Below are 19,007 nucleotides of genomic sequence, written 5' to 3' on the forward strand. Positions count from 1 at the left end.
GGGAAAAATGGTAAACTGGTGAAAGATCACCCACAACTGCAAAAAGTAATGTGGTCTGCAAAATATAAAGGCTACTATATTCAGTGTTTCCCCTACTATTATATTGGGGGGGGGGGGGGGCTGAAGGTCAAGTAAGAAAAAGATTAAAGATTTGTTTTTGGGCTTTTTGTGCCTTTATTGTAGGGATAGGATTGTCATGATTTGGTATTATTTAGTTTTGGATTTTCAGTGTTTAGTGTTTCTCTATGTTCTAGTAGGTATTGTTCATTCTTGAGTTCTGTGTGTCTTCAGTGTTTCATGTATTTTATTTTGTAGTTGTCCTCAGTGTTTCTTGTGTCCATTCCTTCCTCTGTGTGTTTCCCTCCATTGTGATTGCCCTCATTGTCTTCACCTGTGTTATTAGTCTCACCTGTGTTTGATTACCCCATGTCTATTTAGTCTCTGTGTTTCTTCCTTTCTGTGTCAGTTCATTGTATGTGTTTGTCTGTGTCATTTGTTGCATGTCAATTTACCCGTGGCGCCTTCTCTTGTTGGATTTTTTGGAAGTAAGTTTTTGTTTGCCTTTTGTTTAAAGAATAAAAAGTTTTAGTGAATCCTGCATCTGGGTCCTCCTTCGTTTTCGCGATCCATGACAGAATGAACTGACCAAAAAAATGGACCCAGCAGGATTATTTTCATTGAAATTGCGTGAGGTTACTTATAACCTCACATGCTTAAAAAATGACTTAAAATATGCTTGCTGTAGCCAGGAAAGACTGGCAGCCATTTCCACGGCTCAGGAGGAAATTCTTTCTAGACCATGGCCGAAAAACTTACTCCCTGAGTGGACTAGAGACTTTTTCTCTACGCCTGCTTCACAGTCTTATACCTCTGAGCCTGTTCGTCCTCAGCAGCCGGTGAACCAACCCAAGCCTCAGCTCAAGCCTCAGCACAAGCCTCAGCTCAAGCCTCAACCCAGGCCTCAACCCAGGCCTCGTCAGCCATGTGTTCCTGTTCCTGTTCCAGCGGAGCGCTGTCTGCCACCGGTTCCGGCGGAGCGGCATCTGCCTCCTGTAGAGCGCTGTCTGCCCCATGTTTCTGTTCCGGCAGAGCGTTGTCTGTCCCCTGTGCCTGTGTCTGCTGAATCGCGTCTGTCTCCTGTGTCTGCTGAGCCACGCCTGTCATCGGTGCCTGTATCTGGTGAGCTGCATCTGACTCCCCTGTCTCCGTGGGAGGCCCTTCCCACTCCTGTGTTCTCGTCAGAGGCCCTGACAACTCATGTGCCCTCGTCAGAGGCCCTGCTGACTCCTGCCCCCTCGTCAGAGGCCCTGGCGACTCCTGCGCTCTCGTCTGTGGCCCTGGCGACTCCTGCGCTCTCGTCTGAGGCCCTGGCGACTACAGCGCCCTCGTCTGAGGCCCTGGCGACTACAGCGCCGTCATCAGAGGATCTGCTGACTCCTGCGCCCTCGTCGGAGATCCTGCAGACTCTGCCCACTTCTGTATCCTCGTCAGAGGACCTGCTGAGTCTGCCCACTCCTGCCCCCTCGTCGGAGGTCCTGCCGACTCCTGCGTCCTCGTTGGGGGCCCTGACGACTCCTGCGTCCTTGTTGAACGTCCTGCAGACTCTGCCCACTCCTGTGTCCTCGTCAGTGGATCCGCTGAGTCTGCCTATTTCTGTGACTCCTGAACTCTCATCGGAGGTTCTGCTGACTCCGCCCACTGCTGTGTCTTCGTGGGAGGCTCGGCCAGGCCGCCCTCCCGATCTGCTCTCTGTGTTTGTGTCGCCATGTCAGCTTTTCCCCACCCCCCAACGCTGTAAACCTAGGCGAAAGACTGATATATATATATATATATATATATATAGAGAGAGAGATAGTCCAACAGATCCATGCCTCAATAAATAGAATATCCCTGCTCCATCATCTGAGAGGAATTTAATCTAATAAATATAATTTACATATTTAAACTCAAAAGATTAAGACAGTTTTATTTCAGTTTTTGTCAAATTCTCTGAAACTAAATTTGAGTGCATATATGCATTCAATCCAACACTTTGTCTTTTTAGGGAATTCTATATTCTTTAATCAATCTGATATGATGTATCATTGTATGTTTGTCTTGTAATATATAGGTTATTGCAGAATCTCTGTAATGTTAGACTATCATTATCATGGGACATGATCCGATGCAGTCCTCCTGATGTTAACTGTGCACTAATACAATGGGAATCTGCACAGCATTAGTCCTGCAGCTATTTCCATTGAGCTTGTACAGTACAGCGTGATCATAGCTTAAACTCAGCCTCCTTAGCAGGCGACGTTTACTCTTATATCAGCCAAGGTCAAAGGTGACACAGAGGTGACAGAGCCATGCTTTCAATGGATGTTTAATAAAACATTGTTAAATAGCATCTCTCTCTCTCGCTCTCGCTCTCTCTCACACAGAAATGCTTTTTAAGTTTCAGAATATGAGTGTATTATTTGACTCAAAATAAAATGATGATTCATTTGAATTTTAGTTTTCAACTTCAAAAATGCACATTCTTTGACTAAATTAAAATGAAGAAAATGACATTTGCTTTATCATTTTCAAAAAATGCCCCGCTAAATCTGTATCATAATTCAAATGAAAAAGCTAATTTTAAAATGAAAATACAGTAACAGAAACACATTTTAATTTTCAGATTATAGGTGCATTATTTGACCTATATTTAAAATGAATATTCAGTCATCCAGTTTGCATTATACTTTTACTCTCTATGTATGCATATTGTATGACATAATTCAAAGGTCTTTGGCTTTTCATTTTCAAACTTGCCGTGCTAAAAAGTGATCATAATTCAAACCAACTCGAAAATGAATTGGCAAAGTGGACGGCGCAGGAAAGTGACGTCAGACTCCAGCTCCCAGGCAGGCGAGCGTAATTAGTGATGGGAAAAGCAGTTCTTTTCAGTGTACTGAATCAGTAGAATCAGTTCAGTAAATTCGTGGTAAGATTCGTTCAAAAGATTCATTCACCGAATCGTTCAGTACTTCTCCGCAGCTCTGTCTGTGAATCAGAATTTAATAAGCTGAAACACGGCCGAACGTTTAGTTCTGCTCGCGATCGTACTGAGAACAGCCGGTGGTGAATAATAAACCAATGAGCTGAGAATTTAGTTGGATAAAGTTACAGTTTGCAAACTGAAAGCTGCTAAAACAATCACATTTATTTTCCCCGACTGTTCTGTTCAGTACGTTCAGTACACGAATCACTCACTGACTGACTGACTGACTGACTGAGAGGAAGAGAGTGACTCGGAGCTCCGCTCTTTCTCTCAGTCAGTCAGTGATTCATGTAGGAGCTCTCGTTCAGCACGTTCAGTGAACGAACCACTGACTGAACGTGAACGAGCGAGACTGCGAGTCACCAGCCTCAGTCACACACACACTGTACTGACTGAAACACGATCGTTAGTGGATGTTAAAACAGTCAGCTGAGTGAAATTACGTTGGATATAAAAGCCGTTTGCAAACTGACAGCAGCTATAAAAAGCACATACATTTTCGCGACACCTAAATGTTAAATAATATATTTTCTACTTCCTCAATTTTCGAGACATGAGAGGGAGAAGTAGGGGCGGGCTTTAGTGACACAGAACTCCCAACCGACTCCGTCCTGTTGGTTCAGTCAGTACGTATCACTGACATGAAAGGAGAGGGAGGACGGGCTTTGAGCGACTCTTACGTTCTAGAGAGAGAGACACGAGACGGGAGAGAGGAGAGGGCAACTGAAGTTGAGAAATGAACGACTCTTTTCAGTAAGTGATTCAGTTCAGTTCGTTCACCCAGATGATTCGTTCGTTTTGAACGAATCGTTCACGAACTACACATCACTAAGCGTAATATTTACAGTCTATGAGGCTAGCGGGCAGAACGCGCAGTACGATGGGTGGCGGGTGAATCTTTAACACTGGTACAAGCTCCAAACTACTTGTTGCCCTGATTGTGATTCAATTTTGGTGTTGTAGTTGATTATTCTTTTAATAACTACAATACAATTTCTGAAAGGGAGAGAGAGCTCATACAGTCGGTCGAGAGGGAGAGTGTGTGCCATTACGCACAGAGGATGAGAGACACTTTGTGCACAGAGCTGGAGAGATTATTTGAAACAGAAAATTCAATCGATAATCTTTTTTAATGTAACTAAGTTAAGCAGAGAAGAGAGTGATCTATAATCTATCAATAAACCGGTTTTAGGACACGTCTGTGTGAATTTCACGGCGTGCAGATGCTGAGTGACTCTCACGGTCAGAGATAGTGGGCATGGTGTCACGCGTGAGACTTGGCAGCTCGGGTTATAAAGCTGCTGCGTCATGCTCGCTGAAAGTTCAGTGTGCGCTGAAAAAAACACTCCGATCGCCACCTGCATCACAATGTGAACTAAAGTCTGCCCTAGTGTTAAAGATTCACCCCGCCACCCATCGTAGTGCGCGTTCTGCCCGCTCGCCTCATAGACTGTAAATATTACGTTCACCTGCCTGGGAGCTGGAGTCTGACATCACTTTCCTGCGCCGTCCACTTTGACATTTCATTTTCGAGTTGGTTTGAATTATGATCACTTTTTAGCACGGCAAGTTTGAAAACGAAAAGCCAAAGACTTTTTAGTTTTCATTTGAATGATGTCATACAATATGCATACATAGAGAGTAAAAGTATAATGCAAACTGGATGACTGAATATTCATTTTAAATATAGGTCAAATAATGCACCTATATTCTGAAAATTAAAACGTGTTTCTTTTACTGTATTGTCATTTTAAAATTAGCTTTTTCATTTGAATTATGATACAAATTTAGCGGGGCATTTTTTGAAAATGAAAAAGCAAATGTCATTTTCTTCCTAATTTTAATTTAGTCAAAGAATGTGCATTTTTGAAGTTGAAAACTAAAATTCAAATTAGATAAATTAATCATAATTTTATTTTTGAGTCAAATAATATACTCATATTCTGAAACTTAAAAAGCATTTCTGTTAATGCATTTGAATTTTCAAATTAGCTTATTCATTTGAATTCTGATCACTAATAGCTTCCATAACTACCGCACTGCTCTGAAGAAAAGTGTAACACCTCACAGTTTCAACAATGCAGGTTTCCACAAAGAGGAGGCTGCTACTGATGGCTACACATCATGCATTCAAAACTCAGACAAATATTACAAAGTCATAAAAAACAAATAAATAACAACTGAAGCATTGTTTTTGTCTACCAGTAAAAAGTCTCAATTATGAACTACAATTTATATTTAACAACCACACTGCACTATCTGTATCCTCTAATTGGCCACTGTGTGTGTTGAATAAAAGAGAAAAACAACAACGGGGTTAAGAGAGGAGTTTATCACAGTGTGTTACCGTGGCAATCAGCCTCACCACATAATAGCAGGCTTATCAACTATTAGAGCTCTGCAACTTTTTATTTAGATTTAATATAAATTTGAACAGGGATTGGGGGCAGCAGTAGCTCAGTCTGCAGGGACCTGGGTTGGAAACCGGACGGTTGTCGGTTCAAGTCCCGGCACGGACCAAGTCCGTAAATTGGCCTGATAGCTGGAGAGGTGCCAGTCCACCTCCTGAGCACTGCCGAGGTACCAAACCCCAAAACTTCTCTGGAGCGCTCGCTGTGGGCAGCCCCCTCACTCTGAGACCTCTCCATTAGTGCATGTCCATAGGATCCTGTTTGTGCATGTGTGTGTATATCGGCCTATACTGTGTGTGTGTTCATGTTCATTAAACATGCTAACAGCAGTAAACTGGGGGGCCAGCTTCTTTTCATCACGTTTCAACCAGAACATAATGTGATGATGTCACCAACTTGATTACAACAAAGGATGAGCGACTACAGGTGTGACAGAGAGAGAAGCAGTCGTCAATATGTGCAGTATATTAAGCAACCTTATCAGTAAAAAAACAGTCCACCAGTCACAGTGCTGAGGGGAGATATTAACTCAGATACCCCATGCAGGCTACAACCTGACGGTGCTGATGAAGGAAAACTCACTATTTTGATCACCAAGGTTATGAGGATTTATTTTCTGTGTTATCTTTTGGCAAAAACTGCAAAGCAATTATGAGGATTGAACTGACTAACAGAAACACTTGATATGCTGTTTCCAGTTTCTATTCATACCAAATGAAAGAGTTCAAAGTCTGGACTGAGTGGGCAGCCGTGTGCCTGAACACACCACATGAGTGCATTCATTTCACATGCTCATATTTTGATGAATGGTGCGATGAACAGCTCAATTCTAATTTTTTTAAACCAGACCTTCAAAACCTTGTAGACAAGGCCACTCATGTTTTGACGTACAGAAAGTTGCCAAGCACTGTGTACCAAAGTCTGGTATACCGCACCACTCATCAATGGGACATGTTTTTGTATGATTCTTGGTATAAAAAGAGTTTGATCATTTTTTTTATCTGTAATGACACTACCTGTGTTATTGTCAATATGTTTTGCCAGGGAAGTTACCTAGTACATAATGTGCATGTGCATTCTCCCTCTTGTTCTCTGTCTGTTTTTTTGTTGGCACCTGTATTTTAATCAAGCAACAATTAATTTTGTAAAAATGTAAATAAGATTGTTTTCTAAAAACCCCGCCGGAAAACTGTAAAACTGAAACAACCTGTGTAGGTTAGACAAACTGCCTACTGTGCAGAGTGATAAATATTCATATTTTATTAATGTATATCAATTATAATTGAAAGGTGAGCACATGACCTTTTTGCTCTTCCCTATATTGAATTGATCCTTATTATATTTATAAATCCAAGAAATGGTAGCAGTAGGCCTACTGTAAATAGCTGATGGCCTTATTTGGTAAAAACTTGTGAGTGAATAAGTGAAAAAAAGCAACAACAAAAAACAAGAAAATAAAAACGTGAACTCACCTTTTTACGGAAGCGTATTGCATTCATGTGGAGAATTTTTTTTTTGCCTGGTTTCTTGTTATTACGAGATAAAGATCTTGTTATAACAAGAAAAGATCTCGTTATTACGAGAAAAGATCTCGTTATAACGAGATAAAGATCTTGTTATAACGAGAAAAGATCTCGTTATTACGAGAAAAAGATCTCGTTATTACAAGAAAAGATCACATAACAGACTAAAATGATACTAGAGGGGTAATGAAGTTTGCATTGTGGCAGGCAGAGGAGGGAGGAAGCTCAAAAGGCAACGATGACCAGGGTTATTGATTTGATTGTGTTTTATTTTCATCTTGGTTTAAGGCATTGGGAAATATTATCATCTTTGAGTAATACAGATGGTATTCTCATGAGCTTGTCGACATAGCGCAGGCATCTGAAGGCGTTAAGGTTGTTCAGACGGAAAGCAAAGCACACTCTGACCTACTTGACATAGCGTCATTCTTCCAGGATCAGTTAAATAGATATGGTATGCTTCACCGATATAAAGTCATGCATCTGAATTGTATTCAAGCTGGCTATGTGGTGTCTCAAGATACGCTTAGGCATTTACTGAAAATACTTTATAACGAGATCTTTTCTCGTTATAACAAGAAACCAGGCAAAAAAAAAATTCTCCACATGAATGCAATACGCTTCCGTACCTTTTGGACTGTGGACTAGTTTAGTTAAACTTTAAGACATCACACACCACTGTCAGTGGGTATCTGTACCATGGAACTGTGCCTGCCCAGTCCAGGCCTCCACGTCGTCTGATTATTAATATCGATTTGATATTGATCAATATGCTTCGATATCGATTCAATATTACACATAGACGAGAGAAATTCCCAGATAACTCATCACAGTACCTTCTGATATTTGTGTCTGATGTTTGTATTTGTTTAAAACAAACTGAATCAAAAATTTATTTTATCATTGAATTATTTTATAATAAACAAAGAATAAAACATGGAAGTACAGTATGATCTAAAGTGCAAAATTGTGCCTGACCTGAATTCACAGCACCCACAGCGCCCCCAGTGGAGAGGGGCGTCATTACAACGAAAAAAAAAACGATCTCAGGATTTCCCTGAATTGATATTGAATTGGGAAAATAATAATTGATGCATTGATGAATCGATTTTTTAACCAGACCCACTGATAATGGACTCCTCATCGGGCATTATCCCTAACATACCTCACTGCTGCACTGATACCTCAGTTTGACAAACATCAGACCAACAGAGCCTGCAATGCATCATGTTAAAGTTATGCAGCTTTGATTACCAGGCTTAAATCATCAACGTCTCTGATCAGAGGGGAGAGGTGATCATGTTAGAATCTTTAGTGAAAAGCTTGTGTAACTAGACTAGTGTATAAGTGATGATTTACAATTGAAATTATTACATTGTCATCAACAGGTGCAGGAAATATTCAGGATTCGCTGCAAGCGAGTGGGAAGAGGTGATGACATTTATATCCTGTGACTGGTGTACAATCATAGACTGTCACTGTATGTGTGCAACCATTGTGATCTCCGTGCACGTAATGAAACTACTCCTATGAGGATACATTGAATATGTTGAACTACAGGTAGCACTGATTTACTTAAATACCAAAGCTTCGTCCACCACTGCACAGTTATTCTGACATTTTCTTGTAATTTTCAGGATTGCACATGTGACAACAGTCCCCAAATGAGGTTAGAAAAACACAGAGTTCCAGATGAATCCATGAAAATCACATGTCTGGTAAAACCTGAAGAAACTATGAAGTTCAAAGAATATATCTTAGGCGTTTACTTAGAGCACATGAATCTCTGCTTTCTAACTTTGGATTCTTTTAATTAATAAATTAACATGAAATCTGCCCATCCATCTATCTATTCTTTTCTATTGAAGTTACAGGTCTTTTCGGTCCTATGAGGATTGTTCATCCTGCTTGGGGAGAGAGCTCACACTGCTGTGTGTGGGAAGATGCACCAGTCGGAGACCTGCATGTAGGGGGGCGGTATTAAAGATGTTGTATGGAATATATTTTTGGTTCCAGCCTTCCTGTTACCATAGTAACTGTCCATTGATTCAGTACTATCAGGGAACCAAATAGATTCCCCACTCCCGACATTCCTTAGGTATTTATTTCCTCCTCAGAGAGTGTGAAGGAAAGCTGGAGGAGGGAGAGGAGGAGAGAGGCGGACTGGACGAGATGGAGGGTGAAGGAGTTAGAAAGAAGACTAAACTCTTTGTTTCAGATGAGACTTTACACCACATGGAGGGACAGTTACTGCCTGAGCTCCTCATCTTAATATTAATCAGGTTTGAAGCCACTAAATCCCTGAAACTGCAGGATTTAGAGCTAATTCATACCTGATGTGTCCATAACAACAATCAAGGGGAAATCCGGCCAGGGACTACGGTCGCGACAGATGTTTTGCCTGGATGACCTGTTAACATAGCTCCTGATCACTTATCTTTTACATTCTACAAGCATTATAGGATGATGAAGGACCTGTGCATCCTAAGCACATAAACACCCCTGGCGTCAGCTGCTCACAGCGCTCAGTTTAAAATAGTTAAACTTTTTTTTTAAAAGTAAAAAGAAGGGCAGGGACTTTCCCAAAATCCAAAAGGTTTGGGACTTCTGTTATCAACAGTCAACTGAAAGGAAGGAGGAGAAACATATGGTTTACCTCATGCTCACAGATTCCTTTTTATGAAGGTACACCAATGCCAGGACAACATTCCTTTACATTGTTTTTGTTTACTTTGTAAATCTTCTTTAATGAAAGTTTTAAAAAAAAAACAGCCTTAACAGTCTCCGTCAAGCACGCCTGAAACAGAGTTTGTATTTGTCTGGGACGTCACGGTTTGGTGTATGCAGTCATGTGACCAAAACTTCTGAAGAAGGCAGTATCCTCACTCCAATCCAGGTGTCCATGATGCTCATTAATGTTTAAAGAACATTTGTTGTTGCAGCCACAACTAAATACAGGAAGAAGAAGAAGACTAATATAGAGTAGAACGATGACACTGCTGAGATAAAAGAAGTCTGTCTCTTTCCATCAGTCGAGTGGGAAAACTCACCAGAGCTGTCCAACAACTTCTCCCTGCCATCTTTAAAAAGCCTCTAGGTGTGAAAGCAGAGAGGGTCAAAGAAATTCCCAAAGTTAAGACAGGCTTTGTCGTAGAGGACCCCAGCTTCAAATGTGCATTAAAAGTTATAAAAACAACCTCCATTGTGATGCCCTGTGGTCTGCTTAAAAACTGTCAAAGTTATCATTAAATACAACACAGACCGTCATTTTATTAATCTCTAATCAACCTTTCTATTGATTCACTAAATGGACAACTCTTTTGTCTTAACTGTCTCAATAAAATGATTTCCCCTGAATTCAGAACATGTTAAAAGTTGTCTAATGAGCTTTCATCCGACTCTTTGCAGTCTCCGCAAAGTCTGTCCTTCTCACTCCTATTGAGCAGCAAGGCTGTTTCCAGGCAACACAACTGATCATAAGTCTGACCAGCAGGCCACCGTGAAGTGAGAGAAAAGTTGTCTTATTTACAGAGGACATGGTTTCTACCCTGGCTGCCATTTCATTAAAGCTGTTACTCTGTTTTTTAAATATTAACAGATAAATATTACATGTCCACACTTCCTGTGTTATCATGACCAAGCACCAGATAAGTCTAGTATATGTTTTTAGTAAAACATCCTTTTAAAAAGCTGATCATGTAACACTGAGGGAATTGGTTTCACAATGATTTGAACAAGCCCTGGCAGCATGGAGCATCTCCAGCAAGGGGAGGAAAAATAAGAGAATTAAAAGATCGAGCTTGTCAGACACAAAACTGAAACACTGATGATGCCAGAGATCAAAGATATTTTGACATGTTCTGGGTCAACATGTTCCACTGACTCACTCTTTCAGTGCTAAACAGGCTGTTTAGTTCCTGACAGAGGCGGTAAATCACTGGTGTCAGGTAGAGGAAGGGAGAGAATCAAAACTGCAACATAGAGCAGAGATGACTCTTTGGCTGAAGTTGTGTATTTCTTGAGATAATTTGTGTTGTTTTAGCCAGAGCCACTACAAATTCTACAAGCTGTGTGCCACTGATGTTCATTTACACAATAATCAAAGACTTCTTCAATCCATTAGGGTTTGTTGCACTGTTGAAAAACCTGGCAGTGATGTGTTATCAGCTTTAGAACAAGGCAGTAAAGCATCTTCCAAAAGCTCCACACTGATTTCTAACAGTACAGTGAACTATGGTACTGTCATTCAATGTAAAAGCTATCAACACATTCATTTACAGTGGCATATGTTTAGACACATAAGGAGGCAATTAGCAGGTTGAGTGGACAGAATGAAGACAAGTGTGCAGGAAATACTTGCGTTGTGTGCCGTCATTTGTTTTGGTGCATTTAAATCCCAACATTTAAAAAATTACGACAACTGGTATGCCCATAAATTCTGAGACCAATTGAATTTGGTGACTTTGCTGACTCTAGAAGAGAAAAGCGTTTTAGTTTAAATAAAATGTAGAAGAAATTAGGTTATCTGGACAAGAAAGCATCAGCTTCACTGTCTCAATACATCTGCACATTTTCTCTAACTCACACACAGGACAGAATCACTTCAAATAACAAACTATCTGACGAAGATAACCATGTGCAGTTAAAAAATGTAGAGCTGCAGAGATTCAAATGACAATTATTGATACGCCCACACTAAAGCCTCTAAGGTTTCCCAAGGGTATGAAGGAGAAGAGTGTAAGAGTCCAGATGAGAGTCTAAAAACAGAAACAAACTATACCACACTCATGTAGGAGTGAATTCTTTCCCTCCATTTCCTCTCATGCTTAACAACAGCCCAATATACTCATCATGCCCCCAAAGCATTACATAATGTGGCTACACAACAACAACAACTGCATATCATTAAGCTGTGAACATTATCATGGAGAATTCTTCAGGTGGTAGAGATTAATTTCATATTCAAAGTGTAAAACACAACAGAGGGGGAGCTCTACTTAGAGACTGTTGTATGATGTATTCAGTATTGATCAGGGTACTATAGTAAACCCAGAAGATCTGGTTTCTGGTTTTGTTAACTAAAACGTTTAAAGCAACATGTAAGTCTCTGAGTGCAACTTCACTATTGTAAGACATAGTATAGTGCTGTTACGCTTCCCCCTCTTAGAAGACGGACATTTGTTCACAAGCAGATTGTGCGAAGTGGCAAAGACTTTGTGAGAAGCCAAAGAACCATATCTTCTGACAAAGTAAAGCAATATTACGTGATTTTGCGCAAAAATGACTCTGCAGGCGTCTCCATCCCATTGTTTAAAAAACTGTTTGAACGACAACGAAAGTGATAACTTTATGATGTAAGATAGATTCATAGTTATTTGTATGCAAACTTGAGACATAACTTGGGTTAGAATACTTTCTGCACCCTGTCAGCTGCTAAACATAAGACAACGATGACACAGATATCAATACAACCTGTTATGAAATCTGTTCTGAATAATATCTGCAGGGATGTACACTCTGTTTCTTGCTCAGGCACACTCACTGTATCGAACAACTGAAGGCTTGTGTTGGAACTATTGCCATAAAGCCTTCTCTCGCAATATGACCTCAGCTGGTACCAAAGTTACATACTGCAGTAAACAGGTGATCAGGACCCGCTGTGAGCATGGCAGAGACACTATTCTCCCTGTTGAATTGTGATATTAAACCGATCTTTGACACTGCTGTAAAAAGGTGAAAAAGAAACATCTTGTTGCTAGTTAATCTACTTTTATATATCTTACATAAAATAAGATGCAGGTATCACTGAGAATGGAGTGGATCCATTGGAAAAAAGGGAGGAAAGTTGTGTGGGCCGAAGTTAAACCTTATATAAAGCATGTATACAATGCTGTCCTATAATCCTACATGTCTAACGCACAGTTTGCAATATACTGCTTCATGAAAACTACAGATCTCACAGATTAAACTCATCAGAGGATCTGATTTATTTGCTGAGAGCTGAACTTAAGAGTGTGAACAACCTACTCAGGAAGATTTCAGGGACAGTCAGCCGGGAATTTTCAAGACATTTTCAGGAGGGCATTTGTGGAAACGGTTTGAATTCACTGGTAACCTCTTCACCAGTGCTGATGGAGAATAATGAAGACAGATGATAACAACTCAGTCTGACAGCAGAAACATGATCAGCTGAAAGATTGTCACAGAGGCTTTGGGGGACTTGATCTTAGCAATTCAAATTATAATGGTCACTTCACTGATTGTTAATATTGTTAATAATCACAACAGAAGCTTTATGGATACTAAGGGTGCAAAAATGTGTTGAATGTAGAAAAAATAAACCCAATTTTATATTTAATAAATATAAGCTGTCTAATATTAAAAGTTAACATTTTGATGCTATTTTATGATTATCTGTTCAAACCCATGAAGCTTAATAAAATATGCAGTCATTCATGTTTGGAAGTAAACAATGAAACAAAGATAATCAATATGCAGGGAAAGTCTAATCATAAGAAAACATTTTGTTGATCTTTTAAGAACAGAGACAGATATAACTCAATATCTTACAGTATGAACTCACTTATTAATGTGTTAATCATAGACTGTATAAAACACAGACCAATTATCACAGACGTCACCAGTTGGTCTGTGGAGCCTGCTGATGGCAGTCGGCATATTGGAAATGCTGACCAACACAAACTTTTGGTCGACCTGAAACAGGTAGAGTGGTGGAGCTGACACTGTGACTCAACTCAGCTCAAGCCTGATTATGTAAATGTGTTCAAAGCACTTAGACTTTATAAAATAAAAATGGATGAGTCATAAAAAAATAATCAGACCCATACTGTGTGCGCCCATAAAGAAATAACTATTCAGACCAAAACCCTCCCTCTTTTTACCAACATTACATTTTAAACTGTGATTTCCTTTTTCTCGGGTTGTGCGTCTCACATCTTACGCTTTCAGACGCTTTGATGGGGGGACCTCACCACTGCTTGTACCCCTGTCTTTGATACCTCTTTACTGTGCATTTATGTCCGATCAGACACAGCGCTGGCCAGCTGTCTGGTGCACAACAACGGCGAGTGTAGAGCACCCGTGCCACAGAGGACACAGCTCGCACCTCCTTCACAATGTGACAATTCATCTTCAAAAAATGAAGAAAAGAGAAGCCCTGTTTAATGCCGAGGTTTTCTTATAAGCCAAATTTTATTTTTGTAATATTCAGTTTTATCTGCTATAACTCGTAAATACTGTACGTTTATTTGCCTCTCCCACTAATACCTACTTTGCACTTGCAGTCATCCTGCTTTCCGTCCAAACGGAGAGCACAGTATGACCATTTTCAAAAACCATATCAGAAGGGTCTGAATTTATGCCAATTAAAAAAAAAAAAGATAACCATGCTTCAGGATAAACATGTAATTGGTACAACATGCAGTACAGCAGACAGACAACTGTTAGCCAAAATACACAGTTTCTTTATATCATCATCCCATTATTGAGCAATGTAATATCACATGTGTTTCATATCCTGCAGGCATCTCAAACATCTAGCTTATCTTCTTCACAAATGAAACAACATTTTGAACCGCATAGAGTCAGAATCTTTTTCCTTTCTGTGAGGTAGTGTGTGGCACGGTTAGTCCTGGCCAGTGTGACCGCGGGCCGTGCCGGCCAGCGTGGGAATGGCGCAGCGGGGGGGGGGGGCAATCGTGCTTGAGTACAGCACGGTACGGATGGCCAGTGAGACCGCACCCTCAAACACTGGCGGTTAACTTGTGCTTGCGTGTGGTAGCTTTCAGCGTACCCACTACCTCCTGCAGTGAGTTTGTGCTTCTGGGGGCGATGAGCCCAGGGGGAGGGGCCTAGTTTGAATGTTGGGTTTACAAGCTGCAGTGAACAATGCTACTAACTTTACCATTAAAACAAATCAATTATTATTATTATTTTTGTTTCAACCCAGAAAGTAAACCTGGGTCTCCTTGATGAGGGTCCTTCATGTGTCTGGCCCATCTTTCAACCTGCTGCTCTTATGTAGACTTAAGTGCTTTTAATACTATATGACCTGACTTTAGCAACAAGAAAACATAGAAGCTACACCACAGCATTCAGAAATGATGCTGAGGGGACACCACTCCCATCAAGTTTCAAAGCATACAGCCGTTTATCTCAATGACTTATTTAAACAATAAAATGACATTTTCCATCAACAAGCAGCATTTGTCACAACAGTGTTCAGAGAAGGAAACCACCCTGCATGAGGCACTCTGAGTAAAGGGCACACATGGAGGCTGACTGGTAATGGCTTTAAGCCAGCGTGAATATTTAAGCACAGCTTTCAGGATATCAAGAGCCCGACTGAGCGAGAGGATCTGTGCTATTTTAACATGTTCTCCAACACGTGAGGACAACACAGATGTACTGTATATGTCTTCAAATACAACAGAGAAACTCTCTGGACTGTGCCTATACTTAGACTGCAAACCACTCCATGGACATTTTTTGCATAAATGATGGAGAGTGCTCTTTCACATTCACTTAGACTGGTGCATTCAAGAAGCAATCTTATCCTCAGCTCATGTTTAAAGTGCTTTAAAACAAGCTGCCTCACTCATTTCAATATTTTTTCAGTGCTTATGAACAAGTAATCAATATTATATTCATGCATACAAATATATTTATTCCCCGCCCCCAACCTCACAGACTATTTGTTTACATCAGTGTGCTGCTCACCAGTACCATGTGTCTGTTCTGAGAGAAATAACAAGGTAACACATGGCTGTCATAGCTGTTGTTCGCCCTGATGGGCACAATGATCTCGCAGAAGCCTTCTCCTTCCACATAAACTTAGTGGGAGAATATCTCCCGCCACCATTTTCATTATTAGCAGGCTAATCTTCTACAGTACGCTCTGGTTTCATCACAACAATGTGTGCTAACAGGGCTAGCAAGCTATGTGATGCAACACTAGCTGTTGTCAACGCATGTGGGTAAGTATCAAACTAGTATTTCAGTATTTCATGACAAACATGTTTAATGCAAAAGACATTGCACTGCAAGTTATCATTTTTGTTTTTGTCTAAGAAACAGACAACACTCTCCCTGGCTCACGGCTGACATTGTGCACGCTAACTGAGTTAAACTATTATGCACAAACCCGCACAAAAACTTGTCGTGCTCTGTGTAGTTTTTTCTTGTTTTGCATCTGAATGTGGAGAGAAGCTATTTGCACCTTCACTCATTCTGACAGAGCCCAACACAAAGATGTTAACTAGGAGGGGGAGAGGAAGCTTTCCGAGTAGTGAAATGTTATTCAAATAATGACGTGAACACGGAGTACTCAAGTATTCATACCCTTCCCTAGTACTTACTACATGAGGCAAAGGACAATTACCACAATTTTAAATTTGTTATCAGGAGAAAAAAATGTTTTTTGTTTGTCTCATTTGTTTTGTTTTGAAAAAAATCCTTGGAACAAATTTTGTTCTGATATGTTTTGTTTTTTGTAACCAAACTAGTAGTGTCTTAAATAATAACGCTTTAACTCTATAATCCAGGCCTACACTCCCTCTTTTCTCTGTCGCCCCCCGGTGGTGGAACGAACTTCCAAACTCCATTTGATCTGCAGAGTGCCTCTGCACCTTTAAGAAAAAGCTAAAGACCCAGCTCTTTATGAATACCTACTAACTTAATGATGATGGTCTCCATATTATTGATGATGATGATGGTAATGACGATGGTTTTTGTTTGATAACGATGACTCATAAGATGGTTTCTATACTGATTAGAGCTCTCAAGAACTGCCCTCAATGTTGTGCTTTACCTCTGGTCACTTCCTGTCAGCACCTGTGTGTCCAATCAGACTCAAAGCTGATCGTTTGCTCTTACTGACATTGTTCCCTTTTTTCTAGATCCTTGCTTGTGTTGTACTTACTCTCTGATGTACGTCACTTTGGATAAAAGCGTCTGCTAAGTGAATTGTAGAATTGTAGAATATTAAAATTTGTAACAAGGGTAGGTGTAATAAGCTAAAGCTTCAGCCTACACCTTTTCGGTCAAAATGGTTTCATTTTTTCTCGTGACCGAAATAAATGATTACTACTACTACTACTAAAAATAGGGAGGAGGATTACCGTCTACAGTTATTTGATGGTCATATACACAGCAACATCATTTACGCTATCACATGCAATACAAAACCAGCTCAGGAAAAGGAGTTCAATGAAAAGAAAAGCTGCTTCTCATAAAATACTGAAGTTCTGTAGCTCCCCAAGTAAAATACCAACAACATTTCACCAAGTGGATCCCACAGCTGTCAGTGCTCGTGTGCTATGAGAGAAGAGGGTTGCAGCGGAGCCAAAAGCCGGCTGACAAAAGTTCAACACAACTTCTGCTCAGCTGCCAATTTTCAACATGAAAGCAGACAGGTTCTCTTCTCTTTGTTGTCATGTTTTCTGTGGTTAGAGGAAAGAAGTAAGTCACTCTCCGCTGACTGAACATTATGAGACATTTTATGAGGGGAAGTAAATATCCAATAACATCGTACATTACAAAATATCACTTAGAAGGTTACAGCAAACAGGTGATGGAGACTGATGATAGAAGACAAACACCTGTGCACATGCAGACATTTGGAAAAAAACAAAAAAAACAAAGCGACTCTCCCCCTGCTTCACTGCATGCCTCAATCTCCCACACGACTCACTCTCTCTGTCTCTGTCATGTCCTATCATCTAAGTGAATCACTCACTTCTGCTATGTCTCTTACCTTAGTTGTGAGGATGCAGAGACAATCCATGCTGGCTAGACAAAAACAGGAGCTCTCAACCTATGCTCAGATTCATCTCCTCTTATAGCACCACTTAAGAGAAAGAGATTCCAATGTGAAGTAGCAACGAGGAAAGATAAAAGAAAGCGATCGTTGAAGAAGTAGAAGTGTAAAGAAAAAAAAGAAGAGGGGGAGGAGAAGACACACAAGGACACACACACCCAGGCACGCTCACACACACACACACACTCACACACGCTGGGGAAGGAGAGAAGCCACGGCGTACAGACGTTACTGCATGTGGGCCCCTTGTGAGGATTGGGATGCCTCCTCCACAGCACTGAAGGCAATCAGGATTCCGAACGCCATCTCCGAGCAGAGCCTGCGTCATCAGCCAACCACACACACACACACACACACACACACACACACACACAAACTAAAAACGGTAAGTAGCTGGCCTGGACTCCTCCAGCAACCCGAAAAACATTCCTGAGCGTCTCTCCCTCTCATCTATCCTCTGCCTCTGCTTTTCACTTCATTGTCTCCGGACTGAGCAACTGGATACAGAGTGAGAGAGAGAGCGAGGGAAGAGAGTGAAGGACGAGCGCGTCGGCTCAGCAGAATAAAGAAGATCCCCATGCTCTCTGCTGGTTATTAGCTGCTGAGGCAGAATGCAGGGACTTCATAATAAATCATTGGTTTTAATTTCTGGAGCAGGGACAGAAGTTTATTAGGGATGTGGAATGGGATTTGATTGAAGCAAACAGTTACAAATAACTAAGCTCAAGGATTTTCAATTAACAAGCATCAAACACGTTGCTTTTTAGAGTTGGACCAAAAATGATGATGAAGCAAACAATCCCATCACATGTTCACATGCTGCCCTTTTGTAGATGTTTGATTTGAATAAAAGTCAAAGTATTGCCTGAACTCTCTAACTCTATGTGAAGCTCTGTGTCATCACACTCGTCTAATAACTAAAAAATACACTAAGGGCCTGAGCCACAAAAGGATTGAGCAGCTTTCATCCAAATGAGTCAAAAGGACATGGTCTACTTTACAAAACACACACAAAGGGGAAACCCTAACTATACTGCAGAGCAAACAGCATGTTTAAATGAACCATGCAGTCATTAGAAAACTAAGCCACTTTCAATGCTAATCAGCCTCACTGCAAAAACTGGGTTCATCCGAAATGCAAAGAGCCTCCACAATCTGACAGTAGACAGTCCCTATTATCCGTGCTGTATCCTGTTAGTATCTACTGTTCA

General features: G+C 40.6%; 1 protein-coding gene across 4 annotated transcripts in view; it reads right to left on the reverse strand.

The window, feature by feature from the left end:
- The window catches only part of dlg2 (discs, large homolog 2 (Drosophila)), a 159,755-nt gene extending 141,264 nt beyond the window's left edge, over positions 1–18,491 (reverse strand). For 2 of the 4 annotated variants that reach the window (XM_061056067.1, XM_061056066.1), the window contains exon 1: positions 17,734–18,491. In XM_061056067.1, the coding sequence (XP_060912050.1) occupies positions 17,734–17,763 (30 nt within the window). In that variant the 5' untranslated portion in view covers positions 17,764–18,491. The remainder of the gene's footprint in view (positions 1–17,733) is intronic. The other 2 variants (XM_061056078.1, XM_061056079.1) reach the window with 2 other exon arrangements.
- Between the last annotated feature and the right edge of the window lie 516 nt (positions 18,492–19,007).

The sequence above is a fragment of the Labrus mixtus genome, chromosome 14 (assembly GCF_963584025.1).
Source record: "Labrus mixtus chromosome 14, fLabMix1.1, whole genome shotgun sequence".
In the NCBI taxonomy this organism is placed as follows: Eukaryota; Metazoa; Chordata; class Actinopteri; order Labriformes; family Labridae; genus Labrus; species Labrus mixtus.